This window comes from Hyperoodon ampullatus (assembly GCF_949752795.1).
Source record: "Hyperoodon ampullatus genome assembly, chromosome: 4".
NCBI classification, from domain to species: domain Eukaryota; kingdom Metazoa; phylum Chordata; class Mammalia; order Artiodactyla; family Ziphiidae; genus Hyperoodon; species Hyperoodon ampullatus.
The window spans coordinates 72,258,685-72,272,231 of record NC_136917.1 but is presented as its reverse complement, the minus strand read 5'-3'; the positions used below and the strand labels follow the sequence as shown (position 1 = coordinate 72,272,231).

General features: G+C 40.7%; 1 protein-coding gene across 1 annotated transcript in view; it reads right to left on the bottom strand.

Moving 5' to 3' along the window:
• Nucleotides 1-13,547, bottom strand: part of ZNF608 (zinc finger protein 608) — a gene marked incomplete at both ends in the record, with an annotated part of 101,029 nt that overhangs the window by 49,855 nt on the left and 37,627 nt on the right. The window contains one exon of the mRNA XM_079701565.1: nucleotides 9,352-9,607. Coding sequence (XP_079557691.1) covers nucleotides 9,352-9,607 — 256 coding nt within the window. The remainder of the gene's footprint in view (nucleotides 1-9,351; nucleotides 9,608-13,547) is intronic.

The following is a 13,547-nucleotide window of genomic DNA, read 5'->3' as shown; positions in this document are numbered from 1 at the left end:
GTGTCTCCTGCATCGGCAGGCGGACTCTCAACCACGGCGCCACCAGGGAAGCCTCTCATATCACTTTTTATCCACCCCCCTCTTGGGTCTCCGGGCTGTTCCATCAGACTTCACTGGTTACTCTGTAATTGTGCCCATGAGCCTAATTCTCCCAACTTTGCTGAGAACAGCTTTTTTGCAATTTATGCTATTCCTTCTCCCTACGGCTTAGTTTGCTTTTGCCTGGGAAATATTAGCCTAACTTCTCTGAAAACAGAAGGCCTGGGTACATATGGGAATGCTTTGGTAGGTATTACTTTTAAAAACTACCTGGATAGTTCTTCCTCCTGCTGTGTCTATACACAGAGGCTGCCAAGGGAAGGGGCTATGAGATGAAATGGAATGCTGGGGGCAGGGCAGGGCTGGAGTGTGCCACAGAGAAATCCGAAAACTGCCGGCATATGGCAAGTGACAAGCTATATGTTATCAACAAACCATGCGGCGCAAAGGTTTTCCTATAAAGATCCTGTCCTTCGCCTGTCCTTATTCTGAAGAAGAACCCAAAAGAAAGATGTTTGCAGAGACAGAAACATGAGTGACTTAGATTCCTCCCAATTCAGAATGGAGGCTTGACAGGCTCATTTTCTCCCCTGGGCGTTTGAATTCCTCAGATCTAAAAGTCTCTTTAACTTCTTTCACTGGGAGAAAAAAAAGCTGTAAAATGTCATTCTAGACACAAGCAGGAGTGAAATCTGAAGCTCCCTCCATCCAGAGCAAAGCCCTCCACCAGGCAAAGCCCCGGCGGCACGCTCTCCTGGGAACATCACTTCACCTGCACACCTGCCTTCTCAGCCTGGACCATTTTGATATTTACTACAAGGGCAAAGTCCCATTCCCATTCTGTCTAGGACAGGACCCTGGATATGGGCACTGCAAGCTATGCATTGGTCTTACAACCTCATGCCTTTTGTCACCAAAATGTCACTGAGGCCACAGTTGGGAAAGGTAAGAGAGGAGGGCACTCCACCGGGCAGTGTGAACCGGTTCAACCTTTTGGGAAAGTGGTTAAGTGGTTAATGTCTTCCAGTGCATTAAAAACGCCTGTGTCCTGGACTCAGCAATTTTGCTTCTTGAAAACTGATGCTAGCATAATATTCGCAAGTCCATAAAACAATACAAAAACTTCATGCACAAAGACGCAGTGCCGACAGCTATCTAAGGAGTTGAGGCAATGTAAATAGCTGCCATGAGAGGAATTTAAAACTTTTGCGTCCATTTTATGTAATATTTTATATCAATGTAATATATTTTAGAAAGTATTTTAATAACATCAGAAATGCTTATCTTTTAATGTTAAGATTAAAAGAAGAGAAAAAAATATTCAAAAGTATACTACCGAATGATCTCCATTACATTTTTTAAATAGATATTTAAAAAGTTAAGAAAGAAATCAACAAATTGAAGTACCTGCCTGAATAGTGAGATGATAGAAGATTTTTTTCTTCTTTTTTCTTTCTTTCCCCCAAATGTCTTAAAATAGCCATGTATTTCTTTTATAATCAAAAAATTAAAACCAGATTGAGGATGTAAATGATTGAAGGGACGAAGCACGCCAAATATTTTGTTTCTCCTTTTTTGTGGAAATAAGTCTAATAACAGCAAGGTTGGAAGTTGAAAGACAATAAAAACATTGTCAGATTTTTATAATGGCTTTAAAGAAAATCAGTGACAAAGTAGATTTCTGGAACTCTATTTTCCAGGTTGTGTAGGCCAAACTTAATTTAAAAGTAGCATATTCCTGAGTAGAAAGCGACACTGTTCAAACTTAAACAGGTATCAAGACCATATCACTTTGTTTTGCGAATTTACTCAACATTTAACAAATATGTATGGCGTACTTACTCTGTGCCAGGCGCCGGGGATCCAACAGTGAACAAAACAGATGGGATTTGTGCGCTAAGGAAGCTTACAGCATAGTGGGGATGAAAGGGATGGTTTGTATACAGCAACCCAGCTGAAGCTGATTCAATGACTCCTGCCAAAATCAGACGCTAGACCTATAAAGAATTTCCTATCATTCCACACTTAAAAATAAAAACTCCAGCTATTACATCACTTTTTACTCCCTCTCTCCAAAGAGCACTTTGAGAGATATACAGGGTCTTTCGAGCAGTGACAGAAATCCAGAACACCCAGGAGGAGGTGTGAAGAGCAAGGGCTCTAGGAGTCCAACCGCTATAGGTTCAAATTCCCTCACCAGGTGTGCTGCCTTGCACAGGTGAATCCCTTTCTAAGTCTCCTCTTTTAAAACATGGTAACGCAACATTGTAAATCAATGATACTCCAATAAAAATTTTAAAAAATAAAATAAAATATAATAAGAGTGAGCTCACTTTGGATTTTGTCCTGAGGACTGAAGGAAATTACCTGGCAAGCATGCCCAGCACAGTGCCTGGCACAGAGTAAATGCTCAACAAGCCTTTCTCTTATCCATAAAACACGCATATTTACACATAAAAACAGCAAAGAATCAGGTAAGGACAAAGATGTAAAAGTCTACAAAATGGGGGACTGGGGTAAGTGGTAGTGACTGCTAATGAATACAGGGTTTCTTGGAGTGTAAAGAAAATGTTCTAGAATTAATTGTGGTGATGGTTACACAACTCTGAATACACTAAAAAGCCATCAAGTTTTACACTTTAAACGGATGGATTGTATGTTATGTAAATTATAGCTCGAGAAGCTGCTATAAAAAATTGTATTTTAAAAAGTCAATGGAATATTTTAATTCATATTTCAATCCAGATGGGCCAACAGCTATTCTTTGCAACCCATGAGACTGTGTGAATTTTGTAATTAGAAAATAGTATCTTCAGTTCCGAGTCAGTATAATATTAAGACTCAGATTTTTTTACCAACTCCTTTACAGGGAAAAGATAAACAAGCACACAGGACAATACCACACACCCACAGATCTTGTAAGACAACTTCTTAAATCTTTTACTATATACACCTTAGTCCGAAGAAAAGTTTAGTTTAAAATGTTTTACATTCTGTATTCACATACAGGACTATATTTAGCTGCAATATCAAAAGGGGAAACAAAATGCCTTTAATACAGTGAGTTTGAAACTTACCACTTCATTACTTAACACCTAATGTCACCACCAAAATACATATACAAATAACACAAAAGAACAAATGTTTGATCCAAAAACATTAAGCTGAATCCTACCTGATAGCAGGTTATTTTTCCCAATAACAAGAGGTGAAGTGACTGTCTGTGTTATGGCTCTCCAGCAACGCACAATCACTCATCATATCCAGATTTTGGCCACATTACCTCATCAGAAAAGCATAAAACAGGTCCAAGAAAGCATAAAGCAAAACTCAGGAAAATGGCCCAGACAATGCTTCCCTCCTCCCTTCCTTACTCTCTCCTTCAGTCAGCACATCTTTATTGAGTGTCTACTATGAGAAGACCTCGCCTCCATTTTTACCTTCTGTATTTTTCTATGAAGCTGCTAACATTAGTTTCAGTACTCTTTAAAAAAAATTGTGATATGAGCTTTGTAGTTGTTTATAATATACATCATCAAACGAATTTTAGTTTATTAAAAAAATTTTCACCATTGTACACAGAATAATCAGAGGTAATTAAACTGGCATATGGTCCAGCAAACATATGGATCTGATTTTCTGTTTGGGCTGCCTTTTGCAGGTGAAAATGAGTAGCACTTGTACACTGTGGAAGGGGCATCCTTTGAGCTGCTCTACCACCAATGGTGATGAATTTCAAGAAACAATCCATACTTTCATCAGCAACCACCACTGCAAGATGGCCCGGGAAGGTGACGGGGGAGCAAGCATGCCCAGCACGATACACAGAGTGGAAGTAACTAGTAGTTCTTTCAGCCCCTCAAAACCTCTGTGGAGTTTATGCTGAGGATCAAGGCTAGACCCTTTTTCTCATTAGCTCAGTGATTAAACAACTATGCTCACCTGCCAAACTCACATCCTAGGGGCTGGTTTATCTCCACTGAGCACAGTGCTGATAGGGAGCCTGCCCATCAGCCATCTTAAAGTTCCCCATCACTGCACAGTTGTAATCATCACTGGTATGGCAGGTAATGAAATGCAGAAGTGAAAGTGGGCATCTTATTCCCCTTGTGAGTCAAAGCTGAACTTATAAGATCACTGGGAACTATCTCAACAAACAGTAGTGTTTCAATCATTAAAGTACTGCACCAACTCCATGCTCAGTTACTAAAAATACAAAGTAAGCTTGGATTAATACTTAATCTCTTGAATCAAGATTTAAAAAGAATGTTCTCTTTTCAAAAAGATTGGTAAGTAAGTACTGCAGAATAGGAATAACAATACCAAAAATGAGATTGGTGGTCAATTATGTAGATCATTTGCTTTTTAATGAATTAGCTTGAAACTCCCTCTACTGCACAAACACTATCCTCTTTATGACTTTGGAGATGCAGAAAAAGCAGAAGAATTTAAGAACATCTCTGATGGTTTAAAAAAGAATCATTTACTTCTCTAATCCAAACATGAATTCTCAAGATCACTTTTCTTTCCTCAGAAAACACACAGAACATCAGGTGAAGGACCTGACATAAACAAGCATTCTTCCTCTCACACTAGGTGTTTTCTCATAAGTCATCATTTGTACTCCCATCAACCCCTCTGAAAACTCTCAATGTTTTCTGAGTACAGTCTTCTATTTGCTACTTTTATCAACTTTCCTTAATACTCTGGGTTTCTGAACTATTTCAAAAATAACGCAGCAGACCACACAGAGATGAAGTCACAGTGTCTGGCTCACTGGAGAAACAAACTAAGGTCCACCCCACCGTACTAATAAATTAGGACGAGCGGTACACCAGTTAGTTGTGCATTAAGCCCCTCAAAACCTATGTGGAGTTCATGTTCAGGATCAAAGCTGAACCCTCTTTCTCATTAGCACAGTCATTAAACAGCTATGCTCACCTGTCACACTACAGCATCTTGACAGACATTATCTACCCTGTAAGGTAAACATGGCAGGTGTCTCTGTCCATGTCATACCTGAGAAAATGAGACAATAATACATGTGACTTCCTTAAAGGGAAAAAGTTGAGCAGCTTGCAAAGGGCCAGGACATCCCCTCTTTCCCCTGAGACAATGGTTCTCATTCTTGTTTGCACATTAGAAGCCCCTGGGGACATATGAAAAAACACCAATGGCAGGTCACAAAACCAGACCAAGTTGCCAGCCCAGACCATGGAGATACCTGGGAATGGTGCCTGGGCATCAGCATGGTTTAAAAGCTCTCCAGGTGATTCACAGGCACGAAGTTGAGAACCACTTATCTCTAACCTACAGATGTTTAAAAGGACATCACTATCACTGGCAAATACCGATTTTCTTTCTCTCACTTCCTTTTCTTAGGTGGCTTTGCCTAAGGACAGAATGGCAGAGCTGTGGTAAACAACAGTCATAACAATGAATAATGGACCCAACCAAAACAAGTATGTTCTGGGGGTGGGCAAAAAAAGAAAAAAAAAACAAAACAAAACAGTAAGAAACAGGATTCAATAAGAATCAAAAGGAAAACACATTCTCGAAAGCTAAAAAGCCAAGTTCAACACATAGGTATTTACATACATTGCTGTATACACCATGGTTTCTTTGTTTTTCCCTCCCCAAAAGAGCAAATTTTCAAACAAATAACTATACACTGGCATGTGTGTCCCAAATGTCAGGAATGAAATGCTAAGGAAATTCTTTCTAACATCTGCGAGTAATTTTGTACAATACGTCATTGCTCCTATGCATTCACCTTAAAGAAGAAAGATCAGAGTAGAATAACTATACATCCAAATGCAGTAATAGTTTTGCTCTACTATTAAGCATGATCTGAAACCCGCTAATTATTTCCAGAGGGAACTTCTCTCCTAACACTTTATTCCGAAGCATAGTTTGGTTCTTAGGCAACCAGGACTTCATGGACTGGCAGTAACACAAGGGGGAAAGTGGGATTAAAAGAACACTCCTCAAATGAGGAATTCCAAGCATAAGAAACAATTAGGTACCTAGTGGGGATTTCGTATTCCAGTTCTGCTGTTCCTACCACCTTCCAACGAAATCACAAGTACACTCAATATTCCCCCAAAGACTGCAGATAGGAGCTTTTAAGACTTCTAGGATCTTAAGACACACACACAGACACACACTCACACACACACACTTCACATATGTGTGAATGCACATAAATTGGGTCTGTGAAAAACACTACCAGTTATACAATATCTTCAAAACAAAAATACCAAGGAAGAGATTTTATTCAACTCAATCTATAGGACGTTAGTCAAAGGCAACTGACAGTTTTACAAATGCTCTTTGTTAGGGAAAACTTACACTAGAAACAGCCACAGCTTACTTTCCCTTCACTTCCCCCCAAATCCATCTTTTTTTAGCTCTGCCAAATAAGTGGCTCCAAATGTGTTTGTTCTGTTTCTCTCTTTGTTTTTCCCGAAAGGGAAAAATTAATGGTCAAGTGGGTTTAATTTTTAAATCGGTACAAGAGCTTTAAACACACACTGTACCGAAAAAAAATGCAAACGGAATGCTCTTGAAAATGGTTACACATTAAACACACATATAATGACCCAGGCCTCTACTAAGGCGAGTTCTTAAATTCTACGGAGGTCAGAAGTTTAGTTTATTCAGCAAGAATAACTCTATTAACAGCTCCATCTCCTTCTTGTCACCACAGTAAATATCCACACACTCCAAATCCTAGAAAATGTGAGGCAATTCAAAGGAGGCTGGAGCTGCTGAGGGCTCCACTGCTGTGTCTCAAAAGCTTCTAAAGCAACTGGCCTGCCGTATGAATGAAGGGAAGCCACCCACAGGGATGCATGGATCACAGTGGATCAGAGCAGTTACATCAGACTTAGGAGACGGATTTTCAGAGAACAGGAAGAAAATGGGGAGGGCTTATGTACATCACTCCTAAATAATAATGATGATGAGAGCTCTCTAAGCACATGCCCAGAGTATCAGAATTCTTGATCAACTCATGTACAGATTTTTTTTTCCCCCTAAATAATCCCATCTTTTATTAGAGGCCAAGGTTAAAAGGCAAAACCCAGCAGACTCCTAAGCACAGTGAAAAATAACCCAAGCCTTATAGCTGTTCCAGAATGACAAACTTTCTGGATTTTTCATTTTTAATTTAATTTTACAACATCTACCATGCAGGAAGGTCACACTGCGGGAACCTGTCCTATCACCTGCTAGAATAAATAAAATCACGACAAGCCTTATACAGATGGGCACCAAGTCATATCTAGGAAAGGGAAGACAGTGCTCCACCCTAAGGAGTCAATTATCCAAGTTACAAGAAAATCTGATTTTCAAGTTGATGGGAATTAACCCTTACTCTTTCAAAATCTTTTTGCTCCTGAAAGTCATCTCTACTAGTTAACCTTATTAATGTCTTGATGCCTTTTCTATACTTTTCTCTCCAAGATGCCAGTCTGAAGCTCTTATCCACCTACTTCTGCTCTAGGGAAAATCTAAGGGAAGATGCACGGTGCACAACCCACGGGCAATGAGGGAGAAGCCATCTCCCCGCATGGACCTCTTGCACTGAACAGGGTCTAAACAGGCCATCAAGACGGGAGAGGTTTAATTCCCGCTCCTCTGACATCAATTCCTCCCAATGTGGTTGCGTAGTTCTGTTTTAAATGGCTTTCCAGTTAAAAGTACAAAGAGGGAGGAGCCCCAAAACCCCCCAAATTTCTAAAACCAAGAGTAAATTTTAACGGTTGCTCAGTTCTATTTGAGCAAATAAGAGAGCTCCCCGTATCTACTGCTTTCATTCCCTTTCTCTGGTTGCTTCTTACATAATTCAATCTTGCTTTTTCCTTACTGATGCTATCCACAAAAATTTTTAATCGAATTACCAAACCCATCCTACAAGAAGAGTACATTCAATGTAATATGTAGAATTCAAATATTTTCCCCTTAAGTTTTTTTTTTTTCCTATCTTGAAACAGCTTGGGCTGTTTTCTGCCTTCTGACCACTATGCTTACACCTGTCGCCTGATTTTCAGTCTTCATTTTTAATTCTCATTCCCTAGTTTGTCACTGTTCTTAACTATTTTCTCCCAACTATTTCTTCCCCAACAATTACCCCCAATATATTCTCCTTTCCCATCCACTCAGCCTCTTGAGCATATATTTTACTTCCTCTCCTTTGAGTTTCAGCCCTCAATTCTTCCCCTTGATATAGAGGAACCTAAACAATGATTTTGTGTCTCAGATCCTTCTTATTACCCTTATCCTTGCTCTGAACTCCTCGCCCGAAAGACCATGATATCGACAGCAGTCATCTCCTTATCCTTGACCAATCCAGCTCAGAGGAAAAAATGTTTCCCCTGTGTTTTTTATTTTCCTTTGGTCCCCTGTGTTTTTTATTTTCCTTTGGTCCCCTGGTGCACCCCGGGCCATGCTTCTTTCTTATGTGCTGTCCTCTACTCACTCCCCCGTGGAGCAATGCAGCTCTCTCCTTGATATTCAGTTTGTAATTATCTGTTGGCCTCTGTCAGGGACACTGGCCATCTGAAACACGCTCTACTTGATGATCATATGAGATGTGAGATGTGGCCAACCATGGTCTGGATCCACTGTCAGTACGACGTACACCTGATGTGTATTTCCAACAGCAATGAGACATTCACCCTGATCCATTTCTCTTGCACCTTGGGTTCTCTTGTGACTAATGAATAGCACTTGCCAGAGGGCTTGCTGGGTTAAGGGGCCGGGAAGGTGCTACGTTTCCAGCCATAGAAAAGAACCAACTGGCTCAAATGGGGCTCAAGCCTTTGACCTTGGCTTCATTAGCTCTCAGCACCAACCAGCCACCGTCACGTGACAGCAATGGCCCCTGCTCAATGCAGGAACCCTGTGTCGATTCAGAAGGGAAATATAAGCCTCAACAACACGACACCCACACAGAGACAGATCTGTTAGCAAACCAAAAAGGAAATGAACTTGAGATCTATGTCCCATTCTGATTTCCATGACACCTCCTAGGAGAAAGGGTAACCTTCACCCTGCTTCTCACAGGCCTTCCAAGTTAGCACTTAAAGCGGAAAACCAATTTGAGGTACACCAGATTGACCATGAATGTAAAAGCAGCCATGAACAAAAAGAGAAACATAGCTCTTATTTCAACAAAAATCGAGAGAGCATAGAAACCACTTTTCTCTCCTCTCTGAATACCACACAGCAAAGTCCCCTTACAGGTGGACACACATACATCATGAGGAAGAGGGCATGGGAAAATAGATAAAAATAAATTGTATTTACCTTCTTCTGTTTCATGCCACACGATCCCTTCCAAATTCACACTGGTCCCGGGTTCACAGGGCCCAAGACACTCTGGCTCTGTCACTACTCCAACTTCACACGTATTGACACCCACGGAACGAGTCCGAACCAAAAGCTGTTCAACCGGTGCTGCAATATTGGATGAAGATGGGGAAAAGTAGGAGGGCAGAATCTGAGGCGTGAGACTGCTGGAAATCGGCGGCGGTGGTGCTGGCACTGTAAACAGGGGGTCAACCTGAAAGACAGACAGGCTTACTGCAGTGGTGCTGCATGCTCGGAGCTCTTTTCAATGCAATCTGTTTACATCACTTCCAGAATACATCACCATTCCAAATTCCATTTGCAATTATAATACGCTTTGAGTGTTTTAATGGTGCCAAAATACAAAGCAGAATAGAAATAAGCATTTTCGTTTTTCATGACACACAAGGTAAACATTGGAGCTCTAGCTTCCTGTGCTATAGACAGGCCTTCAAGGTCCTTCTAAATTCACCAATTAACAACCTTCAGCCTCCAGAGACGTGAATGAAATATGCTTTGCCAAATGAAGACTATTTCCCACTTGTCGTGAAATCGTATTTTCAACACTACAGTATTTTCCAAAGGAGAAACTCTAATAAATACCTATATAGGCATCACTGGCCATTCAAGTACAGGAGATGGACTAAAATTGTTTTCAAAGTATTTTATAAACCATAATGAATTAAATCACTACTAAAATAGATGAACTACTCTGCCAAATATATAAAATACATAAATTTGATTACACACACTGAAACACAGAAACTGGATATCATTAGCATGTATTAAGCATCAACTTTTAACTAAGTGTTCTACTGCAAAGTTTGGCAGAATTCATAAAAATGGAGAAATAAACGTGTGCTCAACAGAATCTGAGTTTCTCCAATGCACAAATCCTTTAGTGGTTCAACAAAGATTCCTGATGAGTTGGACCAAGACTCAGCAGCCCTCTCTATGTCCGAAAAGAGAAATGACAGCCAAAACAAGATCTTGTGGTACAATAATTCCTTTGCACCCCGATCCTGAGGAGAGCAAGCAAAGGAGTCCTTCACCGCAAAAAGTTTAGGAGTCAGGCCATAATGAAACCAAAGACTATGCATGTACTAAGTAGGTAGACGGTCAACAGACTCATTCATTCCTTCCGCCCATTTAACCATTGTTGTGACTGCTACGGAATAGCTTTGGCCCTGCTGACAGGTTATCAAATGTGAAAGAGCCAAACACACAGCACGTCTGCACCAGGATTCCAGATCACCTATGTCCTCAGGCTGCACAGAGACACCACCTACGCACAAGAGATGATACCGTATGTGTTTTATCAGTTGGGCTAACAAATTAGATGTGTAAAAAGGACACAGAGAAGGTTGTTCTGGTAAAATGCCATCTTCGTCTGTTTATATATTCTCAGTTAACGTTTGTAAGAAATCCACGTCTGGCTACAGACATAATATTATATAGTTTTTGTTCGTAAAAAAAAAAAAAAAAAAACCACACACACAAAAAGAGTGTATTTCAAGAGAAGTCATATGAGGAAGTGTGCTCCTAGATAAACAGCTGAAGCAGTCATCTGGGTGGGTTCCTTGTTCATATGACTGTAGGAACTATTTCTACAGTTTGCATTTCACTAAAATGATACAGCGACGTTCACATGCCTGAGTGATCCAAGATGCAATAGAACAGCCCTTCATCCAACTGCACACTAAAGAAACTTAATTTCCTGCTCTCAAAGCTGCCATAAAACTCCTTTTGCTCCATGCTTTTTATTGTTCTTCCTTCTTGATCACAGATCCCAAGAAAGGAAAGTATTTAACAGCCCCAAACCCCAGATCTGGTGATTTATGCTTTTGTGTAAATGCAGCTTACCATGGATCAAAGTTCACACTGATAGTTCCTATTTTAAAACTGAGCTGACAAATGAAGAAAGGGGTTCTGAGGAAGAAAATTTAAGGAGGGCAGGGGGAGCCAATGCAACGTTGTAGTCTTTATTTCAACTAAAAGATTGCGTGAGATTGAAATCACTTTCTAGAATTTAAAAAAGGAAAAAAAAAAAGACCAAGGAAAATTATAAACCAGCTATACTGCACATTTTTTTTGTGCATGATTCCCAACAACCTCTTCATCTGTACAGTTAGTTGTAAACTGTAATTTGGTGCTACACATGTAAACTGAAAAGACAAAATGGAACAATATTCTCAAGATATCCTTTATATCCTTGATCGACAGCGTACATTAATTCCAAGAGAACAAATATAGCTTCAGTTAGATAAATAAGAAACTGGAATAAAATAAAAGAGGTGACGAGTCTCAGAGAGTACCAACTCTCTAATTTTGAATTTCAGGATACCTTGGGGCAACATGTACAACAGAAGGTATAGGGACAGGGTGTGCTGACACCAGGACTTCGGCTCCACCTCCCACATTAATTAAGCTTGTGACTTGGGAGAATCATTTAACCTCACCGAGGCCCATGTTCCTCACCTGGAAAATGTATTCTTTGGCCTTCTAATAGTGATGACGAATCCTCTCAAAACAGAATTTCTAGACCAAATCCCTATTTCAGTATAAGTCTGCTTATGAATATATTTGTGTAGAGATACACACACACTCACATACTTATTTGGGATATTTATGTAATTTCAAAGATGAAGCTTCTAAAGAGACTAGAAGCTTGATGGGAGAGGCCATGGTATCCTGGGCCTACCAGCAAGTTAACTGTGCTTATTTCCATTAACACAATTCAAATGCAATGAAAACAGTTCAGTTGATGACATTTAAAGAAGGGACCTTGGAGCCCTGTGCATGCTTGGTTTTTTTGTTTGTTTGTTTGTTTGTTTTTTGGTTTTTTGCGGTACGTGGGCCTCTCACTGTTGTGGCCTCTCCCGTTGCAGAGCACAGGCTCCAGATGCACAGGCTCAGCGGCCATGGCTCACGGGCCCAGCCGCTCCACGGCATGTGGGATCTTCCCAGACCAGGGCACGAACCTGCGTCCCCTGCATCGGCAGGCGGACTCTCAACCACTGCGCCACCAGGGAAGCCTGCAGGCTTGTTTTAAAATGAGAAAAGTAAGATTCAGAGAAGTTTGACTATAAATATGAACTTAACCATAAACAGCCCCCCAATGTGATAATAGTCTAAAACTCTTAAACTTGATAGGAGAACTCAATAGGTAATATAGTTTTAAAGGTTCAACTCTTTGACTCGCACAAGTGAACTTCTCTTAGTTTTTCCACTGTACTCACTTCCTCCATGTAGCTCAAAACTCCCATTCCCACAGGTACCCGATCATAATTATCAGTGAGAGTAGAAAAGGGAACTTTTCTCCCTTGAGATTTCAGGATTTGGAGTGGAGAACAAAGACCTCCCATGTTGTCTACTGGGGGTCCCTCTTCCCCAGAGCTCACCAACTGGAAAAGGGGTGGGGAATGATAGCTACTCCCAGAGGCAGGTTTTATTTGGCAGGTATGCTACTTTTAAAAACCTTTTCATTTGTTGACCAACACAAAAAATTAGGGAAAAGTCTGAATTTCCACGATCTCGTAACAAAATAATTGGCTCACGTGCTATGCTCGGCCCACCTTCCTCGTGGCATCAACTGACAGGGCTGAGCTTCCCTCAGCCTGCAGTGACCTACCCAGGCACAAGCAGTGAGTTGGCGTTTCCAGCTTTTCCGAGACGACCACAGAACGTTGGCGGTAGAAGTTCATCTAACCCAACTTACTCATTGTAGACAAAACCGTGGCCCATATCTGTTTGTGTGCAAGGGTAATTAAGCATGTCTAGGAGCAGCCCAGGTAAGCATAAAAGAGCAGCATCCTCCAAGGAGGACCTTCACAGAACGGGTTCAACATACACTAACATTAGAGACAAAAGAGGGGTGAAAGGGAAATAATTCAGAGTGCGGCCATTTCTTTCTACCAGCTAACACCCCCAGTGGGAGAAGTTCCCCTCAAAAAGGTTTTGGTTCTCTTGTGTATCTCACGGTAGCTAATACACAGTCACATGACACCATATGTAACGCAGGATTTTGAAAGATCTTCAACAGGTACTGTTGCCTTATACAAAAGGTCAACTCCACTGCACCCTGATTTCTCAGTCACTCACTGATCATACACTGAAACGTAATTTCTTCACCCAGTGAGGCTCCTTAAGACAGA